Genomic DNA, 14,868 nt, shown 5'->3' on the forward strand with positions numbered 1-14,868 from the left:
CCATGTCTCTTCCAGAACCCTCTGAGATATACACATCTTTGTTGTTGTTCATCTTCAATGCAAGGAGATGGGCAACTGGTTGACAATTCCTAATTTTTAGAAAACTCAACACCAACTTGGAGATATTAAAGAGCCCTATTCCAAATCGATTAGATATCTACAATTCCGGTGAAATACCAAAATCCTTGCAGTGCAACATCCACTTGTCTCCTTCTTTTATTGCAAATATCTTTGTATTTGTCACCCTCCTCCCCACGGGACATGTGCAGGCACACCCCAGAGAAAACATTGTGAGGAGCAAATATTTGGAATGGATTTCATGTTATCCTGCTACAGCATGTCATTACAGTTTTGAGTTTCTTTAAAAAGCAAAGTGTTCTGCTCATTCTTCCTGGGATGGAGGTGGAGAACTGGACTGTGTTCTTGACTCCTCCACTGACTCCACAGGGTGACCTTGGGCAAAGTATTACACAAATATTTTTATTTATCCATAAATTTGAAAACAATAGCCTCATTTTTCTCAAGAAAACTTATAAGAAAAATAAAATGATCAATCTATAAAAGCACAATGGACTCTTTGGACAGAAGCCCTATGTACGTACATACATTGAGGTTATGTCTGTTTTCAGGTTCTGCTGGCCTCGCCAAACCAAAGAACAGCACTATTCTCAGTAGAAACTTCCCCCTTGATGTTGACATTGCGCTACATCCTCAGTGCTCATCTTTTACGTCTCTTTGGTTTTAAGGGGGAGAAAGGAGAGAGAGGAGTTAAATCCAAAATTGAAAGAACTGGCAAATGAAATTAGAATTTCAGTCCTTGCATCCAAAGTGACTTATAGAAATGAGCTTGTTGGAGCAGCTTGAATAGCCTCACTACTGAAACTGTTGTTTTGTGTTCAAGCAGCTTAAATGATTTGAAGGTGGCAGCTGAGAGAGAACTAAAAGTCACTAGTTTCTTTCTTCCCAGCGCCCCCCCCAGCCCTCCAGCTTCAAGTGTTCATTATTTCTTCCTGGGACTGTAGGTGTGCTTTCTTTTCTTTTGTTTTCTTTCATTGTCTTTATCGCCACTCCCACAGATTTTTCTTTCTTTCCCATTTCTGTCTCTCAATTGTCTTCTGCCTTCTTTCTTCCACTCAGCTTTATCCCCATTGAGCATGTACCATAGACTCTTCACTTTGTTGTGTTTTAAGTGAGAAGAGGAGAAAAAGATTTAAAAAGCAAAGGAAAAGCATTCATATTCACCTAGAAAATGCCTGTCACATCGAGATGCGCATAAATATTTAAGGAATAAATAAATAAAAATAGCTAATATTTATAGAAAACATACTTGTGTTAAGCACTCTACACACATTTCCTATCATTCAACTACGCTGCAAGGTAGATGCTATTATTATCCCCATTTTAGAGACAAGCAGACTGAAGCTTAGAACTAAAATAAGGTAGCCAGGTTTGCTCTGATAGAAATTGAAAGAAATAGGGGCCACAAAACCAGGTCCACATGACTCAGAAATCCCAGTTCTCAACTATCATCCTGTCACGTGACAAACATGTGCTTTATGGTTTACTGACATCAATTCATTAAACGGGCATTAAATTAAACAGGGAGTAAATTGCTTGATGTATGATGCAGCTGAAAAAGAAAAAAAGCCACAAATGAGTAAGACCGAGGTTGGAAGCAGCAGCTGTGGTGACTTGGGCTGGTTATGTAAACTCCCTGAGCTTCGAGTCCTTCATCTGTAAAATGAACATATCCATATCTCATTTTGGGGTTGGTGCAGTGGTTAAATTAGCTTACTCCATTCCCCTGGCCTTTTAACTAGACAAACAAAATGAAGAAGAATATTCTAGAGAGAGGAAATAAGTCACAGAAACAGGAAACGGAGATGATTTTGCACGTCACACGCTTTCTCCAAGAAACCCTCCCTGCCCTCCAAGCTGGGATTAAATGCTCCTTTTTTATGCTCTTCTAGTATACCTCCTTCCTGTCTTGCCACCTGTCCTAAGTGTGGTAATCCTTGGTTTTCTCTTCTGTATCTCCCTCCCTTCTCCTGCCCCCAAGGCTGCCCCATAAGAGCAGGGACCAACTATGACTTGCCAGCTCTGCCTCCAAAATGCAGCCCAGGGCCTGGCACCCAGTAAGTGCTCAGGAAATGTTTGTTCAGTGAATAACCAAAGACGGAAGAGTGGGGTATAAGAATGGGAGGAGACAGGGCTGATGGCATTGCGTATTAGGACTGTATGCTCACACTCCTTCCCCGTCGGCCCAGGGTCCTGGTGGAAATGTAGCCGGTCTTCACCCCTCTCATAACTTCATAACTAAGCAATAAGTTTCTGAAGCCCTTGGCCTAAGATTTGAGAGGAACAGCTGTGGCACAGAGGGACCAAACAGAGACACAATGGTCTGCATCCTCAGAAGGGACCCGCTTTCAAGCATCCCACCCACTGCCATCATCACTCTTACTAACCACTAGAAATAACTAGGGCTTCATGGGAGTATGAAGAAATCTAACTGCGCTCAAATCTAGATAGAAGATAAATCACAAAAGATACGTCACTAAAATGCCTGGGTGGCCCAGTCAGTTAAGTGGTGTCTGCCTTCGGCTCAGGTCATGGTCCCGGGGTCCTGGGATCGAGCCCCGAGCTGGGGGGGGGGGTCTCTGCTCAGCAGGGAGCCTGCTTCTCCCTTTCCTTCCGCTGCTCCCTCTGCTTGTGCACACTCTTGCACTCTCTCTCTGTCAAATAAATAAATAAATAGAAGTAATATTACATAATTAAACTAGACAAATGTCAAAACTCTATGATAGGAAGGGGCACATCTAATCACCAATCTTACCATCATCAAATGTAACTGTTAATTGCCTGCAAAGGTCCGCCCACAACAGACACAGGCACTGTGGACACTCTGAACTCAGAAAAGAAGCTGGGCTCACGCAGTGTCCCTTTTCCTCAAGCTGTGTGCCTTAAACGAGTTACTTTATGTTTTTGAGGCTCCATTTCTTCACCTGTAACATGGAAGTGGAAGGTGACCTTAGCAATAGGTGGTGGTGTGGTACGGGTCTGGCACGTGGCAGGCACTCAAACCTGGCAGACGTTGTGATCATTATGGTGGCTCCAAGGAACGCCATCAGGGCCCATAAATTCAGCTAGCACCTCCCCCAGCCAACAACGTCCAAATCTGTATGCCCAGCTCTGGAGTCCCTAATACCGACACCCCTATTTCTCAAGGGCACCTCAAACTCAAAAGATCTGAAACTGAAGATAGTGAATACCCACACCCACACCATTGCCTCCCATGGTACATGCTACTCCCTCTCTGGGAAATGGGGAGGCATTCTTTACACTTCTTCCGCCTCCACTCTTCCACTCTTACAGTCTGACCAATTTCCTAAATTTACTTCAAATAATACCCTTTTTCTGCATTCTTACCTCATTGTCGTGGTTCCTGTCCTAAGAATGCCTGATGGACCGTCACGGTTGTCTTCTACATCTAGATCTGCTTGCCCCCAGCTGTACCTCCCCACTGCTGCTAGAATGTTCATTCTAAGTCCCTGCCTTGTGGAAAATCCCTGTCATCTACATGGTAAAGTCTAGACTCTTTATATGGGCATGAGGAGTCAATCCCAACCTCAAATGCCTCTCCCTCTTATCTGCATCTGGTCCCCCAAGTGTCTTCTCATTGTCAGCTTGTATATAGTCTTTCCCATCCCTGGCTTGTTGACCTACCAACTCCCCAGTGTCCTCCCAGATTCATCCCAGGCATCACTTCTCTGTGAAATTCGCCCCCCAAAATTTCTTCAAACTAAGTAACTCTTGTCTCTGTTCCCCAATACCCTATGTATCCTTTCATTATGGCAATTACCACATTTTTTCTCATAAACTGCTTATTTTTATCAACCCAATTAAACTTTGATCTCCTCAAGGGGCTGTAAAATTTATCTATTTTATCCTTGTTTATACAATGCCAGACATAGCATATAGTAGTAGTTCAATATATGTGTGATGGATGAATGATCAAAGTCCTTCAGTTACATAATAGCACAATAGCAGATCAAGTTTTACAGAAGTATAATACTTGTCAACTGCATAAGGCCAATGTGAGTTAATTGCCTGAATAAAAGGAAGTATAGGAATGATATTGCTCTTTACTTCAATTAAATTCAAAGCATAGGTTTATTCAAGAGACTACTCTAGGTGCTAGTGGAGGTTCCACAGATTTATAAGACTGCACACTGACCTTTAATAAGCTTAAAATAAATAGGAGAGATAGTCACCTAAACAACCAACTATAACAACGAAGCAGGGTAAAATAAAAGGTGCTCAACAGAAGATTTAACACTCAAACCAGGTTAAGACTTGTCTTTATACCCGGCTGTCCACTTCCACTCCCCCCAGCCTCCATCAGCATGCTGCTGAGCCTTTGCCACTGTGGTAATAGATTAATTAATTGTGCCATTATTTGCTTAGGGCCTTTTTCCCTATAAGAATATCAGCTCCATGTGGGCAAGGATCACATTTCTTATCCAGCCCACCATCCTGGGCATCTAGCCCTGTGCCTAATGTGTGGTAGGCCCTCCGTGAGTTTAGAGGGAGAGAGAAAGAACAATTAATGTCAATGTACAGAGGAGGCATATGGAACCAGAGGCCTTAAGGTCTAAAAACAAAGCTTTCAGATTTACTGCAGGGTTCATGAATAGGCCACATTTTTTTTTTCCATTAGATTCCTTTGAATAACTCACTTTTTTCATCTGGAGTGATCTATCTTTTAAGTAACTTGGCAAGCATATCCATTCTTCAAAGGTATTTATGGAAAACTATAGCTCTCTGCCTTGGTGTATGATTTAGCTGTGACTGAAAGAGTTTGCCCAATGAGAGAATCAAACAGTGTGAGCTGGAATAATTCACAGGTGGTACAGACAAAATGCTAATGTTTTGAAGAGAGCAGAATCCCTTGCTGGAGTCGTACGTGGTTGTCAGGGGGAGAGCAGGATTTTCTATCAGCCTAGGAGATCTGAAAAGTCCCAAGCAAAGGGGAACAAGAGTGGAGGGTGGCGAGAGCCCAGTGGAAGCAAGTAGAAGACCGTATGTGTCAAGATAGGAGCAGAGCACAGAGTGACAAGCCCGGTGGTGACAGGCTGCCAACGCCAGCCGAGGAATCCAGACTTGGGTCTATGTATAGTTGAGCCCATTCCAGATTTTAAGGGCTGAAAAGTAAAATGATTTAGGAAGACTTATTTGGCGATAATTTTCAGGGAGACCAATTAGTAGGATACTAAAGAATACTCAGTTAAGAGATAATAAATGGAAAAGATTTTTTACAGCCATTATGAGATGTAAATTAACCAATTTACTTTTTGATTGTTAAACCATCTGTCAGATTTTGTGAGTGGGTGGCCAGAATGCAATAGAACCATTTCAGAAATAGAAAAAAGCACAGGAGGAACCACTTGGAGAAGGAACAAGATACGTTTGGCTTTATAGACCTTTGCTTTGGGGGCAAGCAGAACGAGGTGTCCTGAAGGAAGATGGGGATGGAAGAGTCTACTCTTTTTATTACTGTTGTTACTGTGATCAACATGAAGATGACGGTGGTGGAAATTCATTAGTATAAGCTTCAAATTTGAAATAACATCATCTCGGGGCGCCTGGGTGGCTCAGTCGTTAAGCGTCTGCCTTTGGCTCAGGTCATGGTCCCAGGGTCCTGGGATCGAGCCCCGCATCGGGCTCCCTGCTCGGCGGGAAGCCTGCTTCTCCCTCTCCCGCTCCTTGTGTTCCGTCTCTCTCTCTCTCTCTCTCTCTCTCTCTGTCAAAATAAATAAATAAAATATTTTTTAAAATTAAATAAATAAATAAAATAAAATAACATCATCTCATAGCCAAATTATGGAAGCAGCCCAAGTGTCCATCGACTGAAGAATGGATAAAGAAGATGTGGTGTGTATATACACATGCACACACACACACACACACACATTACTCAGCCATAAAAAAAGAATTGGCAATGACGTGGATAGATCTAGAGGGTATAGTGCTAAGTGGAGTAAGTCAGTCAGAGAAAGACAAATACCCTATGATTTCATTCATTTGTAAATTTCACTCATATGTGGAATTTAAGAAACAAAACAAATGAATAAGGGGGGTGGGAGAGAGAAACCAAAAAATGGACTCTTAACTATAGAGAACACACTGATGGTTACCAGAGGGGAGGTGGGTCTGGGAAGGATAAAATACGTGATGGGGATTAAGAGTATACTTCTCATGTGAGCACTGAGTAATGTATAGAATTGTTGAATCACTGTATTGAACACCTGAGACTAATATGACACCGTATGTTAACTATATTGCAATTAAAATTAAAAACTTAAGAAAAAATAATAAATAAAATACCATTAATCTCAATTTTTGTAATCCAAACCCCTCAGTCATGGGAAGCCTTTGCTGTGATTGAAGGCAATGGAGTGGGGGTGGGAGTGGGGAGGGAGACCACCACACCCTCGGAATGGTTTTTCTAAGGTGAGGTGACGGTGAGATAAGTGGCGTTAGGAGGTCTAATGGCTGTCCAACCAGAAGCCTCCTGGGGCGTCATTACTTAGAGTTAACCTTAGCCCATCCCCCGATTTAGTCAGAGCTGAGGAAACTAACTAGTACTCAATAAACTAACAGGAGGTTGAAGTCTCATTTATGAGCAATGAGCCTTTCCCTCATGCAGTTATCTCCCTAGCCAAACCAGCCATTAGCAAGTAGCTTGGGAAACATGGACTTCCATCTGGTCTGTGTGAAGGCTGATGAGACATCCCCACCCTCAGCAGACTATTTGTCTCCACTTAACTAAAATATTCACACCCACCATATTTGATGTCTTTCTCTCCTGGGTGGTATGAGACGAATTCTTACTTTCTTACTTTCATTTGCCATACTCTAGTTGAGTGGTCCCTCAAATGCCATTACTGCCTGCAGAGTGCCTGGGGAGCTTATTTACCTTCGAGTCCGGAGCCCCACCACAGAGATTCTGCTTCCATGTGTCCACAGTGAGGCTGCGAGGCAGATTGCTGGCGAGCCTCCAGACGTTCCCAGGCACAGGGAGTGACTTTGAACCAATCTGATTTGGCAGGCAGGTAGGACTCCAAGCCTTCCATGCCTACTTTAGCATGAGCGGCTTTGTGTGTAACTATTTTATTTGTGTTCTCTTCTGCCAAAGATTTGTTTGAATACAGACTTTCAGCACCTTGACAAGAATTGGTCAAGTATTTTCCAAGTTAACCTTGACCTTTCAATTAACAGTTTTTCTTCAACAAGGTTATAAAACAATTGTGTGGAAGCCCATCATTAAATTAAAATTGCATTTACCACAAAAAATAAAGCAAAAGATGTACCTCTGAAACAAATAATACATTATATGTCAAAAAAAAAAGAAGATAGCAGGAGGGGAAGAATGAAGGGGGGGAATCAGAGGGGGAGATGAACCATGAGAGACGATGGACTCTGAAAAACAAACTGAGGGTTCTAGAGGGAAGGGGGGTGGGGGGATGGGTTTGCCTGGTGATGGGTATTAAAGAGAGCACGTTCTGTGTGGAGCAGTGGGTGTTCTATGCAAATAATGAATCATGGAACACTACATCAAAAATTAGTGATGTAATGTATGGTGATTAACATAACATACTAAAAAAGAAAAGAAAAGAAAGAAAGCAAAAGAAACTTCTATTTTCTTTCTTTTTTTAAAAGATTTTATTTATTTACTTATTTATTTATTTATTTATTTGACAGAGAGAGACATAGCGAGAGCGGGAACACAAGCAGGGGGAGTGGGAGAGGGAGAAGCAGACTCCCCGCTGAGCAGGGAGCCCGATGCGGGGCTCGATCCCAGGACCCTGGGATCATGACCTGAGCCGAAGGCAGACGCTTAACGACCGAGCCACCCAGGCGCCCCAAAACTTCTATTTTCATGACAATCTTTTTCCTCAGTCATTGCTCTCCAATATAAATGAAAATGTAAATTTTCTGAACACCATAGTCTGAGGCACCACCTGATTTTTAAATGTGTAGTAGTCATTGAAGAGAACCTGAATTTCTCCTTCCACTTGGTATTTCAAGAAAATCTAAAATATCCCAAGTAAAAATGACTTGTATTTTACAGTGACTGTTGGTGCATGCACAACTCTGATTTTGTGTACACAAGAAAGACATCTTGGCTATGTGCAGGGAGTCATCATACCGCACTATTTTTCCTATTTGAAATGACAAACAAGCTGACATTAGTCTCTTTGATTTAAAAAGGAAGAAGAAAAAATAATTAATTAATTAATTAATTTAAAAAGAAGAAGAAATCACTATCATGATACAATCAAGGTATAACCACTATCAATGTTTAGGAGAAGTTTACAAAGACCATAAGCTGGCATTGGCAAGAACACCATGGTAGACTCTTTTGTAAATTTATTTTTTATTTAATTAAATATGGTATAAAGGCTGGTGGAAGTGTAATATAATTGTGTAAGTAAATCCTGTTAATAGAGAGATGTGCAGATTCATTTTTTACTGTATCTTGAAACTTGTGAAATATAGAATCCACCTCTGGTTTTTTTAAAAATCCCATTTACCCACCGAACAATTATTTACTGATCATTTTCAGTGTGTCAGGCAACATGCTAGGTACCAGAGATCCAACAGAGAACAAAAAAGATAAGACCTCTGCAGTCATATTCTACTGCAATAGAGCTGGGAATGGGAGGAGACAACACAGAAGTAAGTAAATAAAATCATTTCATGTTGCCATAAATGCTGAGGAAAATAAGCAGCGTTCTTATTGGGGAAACTTATATGGGAGAGAATCTCAGAGGAGAACATAATTTAGAGAAGGTAGAGAGGGAATGCCTCCCCACAGAGGTGATTTTCTGAGAGTGAAGAGAAGAACCGGGCTTGCTGGCTGCTAAGAGCTTGAGTAACATGGTGAGAAGTGGTCAGAGAATTGCAAAACTGGAAGTAACGATGAGCAGGAAGGTTAGAAGATGGTGGTCAGAGAGACGATGGAGGTGGCGCAGGCTCTGGTGATGGCAAGGTCTACATGCAATTAAGAACACTTCAATTAAAAGCGAGGTGGTCCGGACCCCTGGGTGGCTCAGGTTGGTTAAGCATCTGCCTTCAGCTCAGGTCATGATCCCAGGGTTCTGGGATGAAGTCCCACATCAGGCTCCCTGTTCAGCAGGGAGGTCAAGGGGCCGAGAGTTTATTGGGTGTCAGAGTCACCACACACAGTGACAAGAATGGGAATGAGAAGCAAAGTCTAAGCTAGGAGCTGAAGTCTTCAGTGCATGAAGCAGAAAGATCAGGGGTAAAGGCAGCCAACAGCGCAAGGAGGAGGAAGGGCAGTTGAGCAGGACACACACACTTCACAGAAGCAGAAGCTCTTGCCGGTGGACATGTTCTGGAAGCAGCAATGAAGTCCAAGGAAATCGTTCCCTGTCTTCTGGCCGGAGGGACAGGTGGTTTAAGGAAATAAAGTTGTGTCTTCTTGAGAAAGTACAAGGGAAGCAGAGTCTTGGGGGCCGGCCAGGTTTCATGTAGAGAAAGTCATGGGAGACAAACATTCCAGAAGCCTCTGGAGATTAAAAGGGAATTTGATGACCACAAGCAGAAGGTCCAGGGGGCACAGTGGAAGGCTGATTTCATTTTTGTTCTTGGCAGTGGGGCAGGAGAGAAATAATTAGGGTACATGTAGAGACACACAAATTACAGTCTGGATAATAATGGACAGCTGGGGAATCTTGAAATTTACTAGGTCACTGGGATAAAACATTGTTACTACTACTATAAAATAATAATAATAACAAATATTATTTATAGTTGTTAGTAGTAGAAGACGTAGCAGCAGAAATATATTGACAGTTTTACATCAGGCCTGTGCTAAGTACTTCCCATGCAGTCACCTGGTAACTCCATGATCTTCCAAAGCTCAGGTCAAATTTCAGATCATCTGTGAAAACTTTATGGACTTCGGGTCATTGATCAGGGTAAAGACGGATTCAGGGTTTTGACCTCATTCTGGCAGTTTCTGAGAAGACAGAGACAAATGGTTTTAGAGTTGACACGCCACAAACATTTGGCTCAATGCTAAGGAAGATTTGGGCAGCTGGTTTATGTGGCTACCTAAGCTGGTGTATGGCGATGAGGGGTTACTCACACAATCTTCTTGCGCTAGGAAAAAGCACTCCCCACCCCCACCCCACCCCACTTAAAGCTCAGCTAGTACCAGGACCATGATGCCTGGAGGTGGCTCCCATCCACGGTGCTTTATTTCTCTGCTCTTTTGCTCAATTTGCTAGGATACTCCTAATCAACCCGGAAGACTTAATTCCATTTATTCATTCAACAAATATGTGAGAGCAATTATTATAGGCTATCGACCATTCTAGACATTGGAGTTACAGCGGTTAACTGGAGGGTTGGATGATAGATAGATGATAGATAGATAGATAGATAGATAGATAGATAGATAGATAGATAGATAGATAGATAATAGATAGATAACCCCTAAGAAACTTTCCCCACTACTCCCTTCACCACTAGGCTGGCGGCCCCATGCATTATTCCCACAGCACATCATTTATTCATTAGTTTTCCAATAACATGCTGACAATTCTATATGTATATCTCTAGGCCAGTCTTCTCCTCAACCATCCTTTTCAAGTCTAAGTAAGATCATGTTACTTCTCTGCTCAGAGCCCTTCAATGGCTCTCTAGTTTACCCAGAGTAAAAGCCAAAGTCTTTACAATTTTTATCCCTAAGAGAGGACACCACCTTGTAAATCTTGTCTTCCGTGTCTTCCCTTATGCAATCATTGCAAGAGCTGTAGGAAGGATGTAGTCAGATGAACAGTAGATGGTAGGTAGGCTGATTCATCCCACTGACAAAAGAACTAAATTCGTGTCCTATTTTTCATTTAATATAGCAGGGTATCAAATAAACTTTTCTGGATTCCCTAATCATTCTTTGCTTGGGAAGGAGGAAAGTTTTCATACATGAATGAAATTGTATGATTACAGTTATTAAGTTATTACGATAAATGAATTTTGTAAAATAAATCATTTTCCAAGGGAAAAAAATCTCTCTTTTTGCAAGTGCTTGGAAAACTGAAATGGTCACAAGGATTTTATATTTAGCCTTGCTACAATTTTAAGTTGTAATTTATGACTTTGAACTCTTCTGTGTTTACAGAATACCCCAAAAACAAAAAAAAAAATTCAATCCAAATACAGCTGCATTTTATATCTACCTTTAGTGCGCTAACTAAATCATTGCTTGAAGGTAATATGCTCCCAAATAGCTCAAGAATTACTGACCTACAGGATGATGGAGTACATTCTGTTGTGTTACAGGCAAAGCTAAGATGAAAATTCAGGACACTCTCCTTTCCGTCTTGTGTTTACTCTGTGCATGTGTGTGTGTGTGTGTGCGTGTGCGTGTGTGCATTTTTGGAAGGTTATATAATTGATAACCACAGATAACAAACATAGTATGAAAACAATAACTGATTTACTATGATCATAGACTCAAATCAATACTAGTAGTTTTATCCCAATAACACTCAGATAATTTAGCATAAGAAAATCTATTAATGTAATGCAGCACATTAACATTAAATGAATGATAACATGTAAGTAACCCAAATCTATATAATATAAAATGTGAAACTTTGGTTCAGAATGAAGCATGGATACCATTTTTCATTGTTATATCTTCTCTGAAGAAACTTACTACAGAATGTATATTCAGCATGCTTTGCTAAATTGTTTTGGCAGCTTACATGAAATGTGCTCTCCTCGATAGTATTCTAAAACAAATATGTTACGATTCTTGTATTCCCGGGTTTGTGAATATGCTTTCAACATTTCTCCTTCTCCATTTTAACAGAACCCCGCGTTCCACATAACTGAGGAGCCCAAGGGAAAAAAGGAAAATCTTCTGCTCAACTCTGAGAGGCCGACTAGGGTCTTAAGGAAGACTAGCCACTCACAAGGAGAGGATGGAGCTTTGGGTAAGCCCACAAGGCCACAAACAATTAAGCTAAGTGAAAAACTTGAAGGAACTAAGACCGTTTTTAAGAAGTTCAGTGAAAGGAAATGGCCATTGGACATCCACCCTTTAAACAAAAGTTTAGTCAAAGACAACAAGTGGAAGGAAACAGATGTGGCCCAGGAGACACGCAGGTCTTTCCTTCAGGAGTTTTGCAAGAAATATGGTGGGGTGAGTCGTCCTCAGTCACATCTTTTTCATATGGTATCCAGGATCTATGTGGAAGATAAACACAAAATCTTATATTGTGAAGTACCCAAGGCTGGCTGCTCCAACTGGAAGAGAATTCTGATGGTACTAAGTGGGTTGGCTTCCTCTGCATACAACATCTCCCATGATGCTGTTCACTACGGGAAGCATTTGAAAAAACTAGATAGCTTTGACTTAAAAGGGATATATTCTCGCTTGAACACCTACACCAAAGCTGTTTTTGTTCGTGATCCCATGGAAAGGTTAGTGTCCGCATTCAGGGACAAATTTGAACACCCCAATAGCTATTACCATCCGGTATTTGGGAAGGCGATTATAAAGAAATATCGGCCAAATGCCTGTGAAGAAGCACTAAATAATGGATCAGGAGTCAAATTCAAAGAGTTTGTCCACTATTTGCTGGATTCCCACCGTCCCGTAGGAATGGACATTCACTGGGAAAAGGTCAGCAAACTCTGCTATCCGTGTTTGATCAACTATGATTTTGTAGGGAAATTCGAAACTTTGGAAGAAGACGCCAATTACTTTTTACAGCTCGTGGGCGCTCCAAAAGGGCTGAAATTTCCAAACTTTAAGGATAGGCACTCTTCTGATGAAAGAACCAATGCTCAGGTAGTGAGACAATATTTAAAGGATCTGACTAGAACTGAGAGACAATTAATCTATGACTTTTATTACTTAGACTATTTGATGTTTAATTATACAACTCCATTTTTGTAGTTTGCATTCATTTTCTAAAACCCTGTATTTACTCCATGTTGATGGCCTCCAATCAGCTAACTGTAATTTTCCTACAATTCTCCGTGTGAGAGAGAATTTAACTAAGTGTAGTTGTCTTGATTTAATGAAGATTTTTCCCAAATAGTATGACACCAATTGGCACAAAGTTTTAGGAAAATTACCTTACAGAGATGTGTAAACAACTTGACTTGCTCTAAAATGTTTGGGAAATAGCTGCTTTTGCATTATGGATTATATTATAGAAGCAATAACCTAGCCAGCTGCTACATTAGCTTCAATAGCCTCTTGCAATGATAGGAAAAGGGATCTAAAATAGCATGAGTATATGTCTACATCCTGGAATTTGTTGTCTAAAGTGCATGGATATATTTTTAGCAGTCTGTGACATACTATTTGAACATTGGAGAGTTTTCTTACACCCTGGAAGTCTTTCTATTGACTGCAATGATAAGCCAATTTTGAAATAATATTTTGGACCTAGGCATTTAACTTTAGATTGGAAGGCATATATGATTTACAATATGAGAATATAGCAGAAAAACCAGATGAGGCTATGGCTTTTTATATTCAACAGCCAATAAAAAATGCACAACATGCTAAGATCAAAGCAACAAAAACAACCTTCCTCTTCCAGAAAAACCTTAGGGAATTGATTCTGTTTTCTTTTGAGCCCTCTGTGCAGAGACAGAATGAACATAACCACTAAAGGTCTTCTCTTCTGAAGCAGGCGGTTGAGAAGTTTAAGCCTCATCAGATATAAATGTGCTCCTAATTCTGGTTTAATTGGGCAGGGGGGAAATTGTTTCAGGATGGAATAATCATCAAAAACAAAAGTTGCCACTCTGAATGTAGGCCTCAAACAATAACAAAGTTTTATAAGAATATTATTTGAATCAAAGCATCATGTGCATAGCTTTCTATGTGGAATGTGATCTAAGAATAGCTTTTGTTTCCAGTCTAATTACTTAGCTTGGGAATGACTTTTTAAAAACTCATATACCACTTCAAAGATAGGTTATATTCTAGAGAATAAACAAAACAAGAGCCCCTAGAAACATTTTTAATAGGCTTATGCATAAACAAATTAAGGTATTTTGTTTTTAAGTTTATTTTTTTTTCTTTTTTTTTTTTGTTTTTAAGTTTAAATATTCTATACTAACAGAGTCAGATACCACTGCATTCATATATTAAATCAAAGTTTTTGGAAAATAGGACCAGGTGTCACCCCTATCAAAAGTTGTAATGCATTTTGGAAATTTTTTCCAAAGGACCCTAAATTTGAAGACACATTTGGATGGGGAACTTATTTTAACTGGCTATTACCTTGAGTTAAGAAAACCACATGTCATTCAAACCTGGTTTAAATGCAGCTCTTGAACATGTTCTTCTTCCCAAGCGATCATTGCTTCTCATCAGTAAATACTCGGTAACATCTCTCAGAAAAAAGTAGGTATTAATATTTAAATATTAATAGACCAAGCTAGTTACAGTTGTACTTATTTCATTCTGATTTTCCATTTCATGGCTGAGTATTCATAAATTGCTTCCCTCAACACATACCTACCTGCCTTGTCCCATCTGTGTCTCCCAATGAGTACGTAACTGCAGCAGGCTCCCAGATCATAAGTATTAAAACTTTCAAGCCAATCTTTTACTACTTTCCACTCCATTTACTCTTGCCTCTAGACCATACACTTAGGCTGTGCTCTCTGTTTTTAAGGAGTTTTACTCTAGAGTAATCTAAATCATATAATTTAAATTTTGCCGTACCATGTAGAGTGGACTCCTTGTAACTTGGAGACATTGAAATTATCTTTTTATGGAGGAAGAGAGGGAATATAAACTATGCC

The 14,868-nt window shown here is 40.4% G+C and overlaps 1 protein-coding gene across 4 annotated transcripts in view; it reads left to right on the forward strand.

Moving 5' to 3' along the window:
* The window catches only part of CHST9 (carbohydrate sulfotransferase 9), a 251,748-nt gene extending 237,627 nt beyond the window's left edge, over positions 1 to 14,121 (forward strand). For all 4 annotated transcript variants that reach the window (XM_025886848.2, XM_073898377.1, XM_073898376.1 and 1 more), the window contains exon 6: positions 11,906 to 14,121. In XM_025886848.2, the coding sequence (XP_025742633.2) occupies positions 11,906 to 12,997 (1,092 nt within the window). In that variant the 3' untranslated portion in view covers positions 12,998 to 14,121. The remainder of the gene's footprint in view (positions 1 to 11,905) is intronic.
* The last annotated feature ends 747 nt before the right edge of the window (positions 14,122 to 14,868 follow it).

This window comes from Callorhinus ursinus, unplaced genomic scaffold, assembly GCF_003265705.2.
Source record: "Callorhinus ursinus isolate GAN/ISIS: 27379988/994484 unplaced genomic scaffold, GSC_fseal_2.0 scaffold11, whole genome shotgun sequence".
NCBI classification, from domain to species: domain Eukaryota; kingdom Metazoa; phylum Chordata; class Mammalia; order Carnivora; family Otariidae; genus Callorhinus; species Callorhinus ursinus.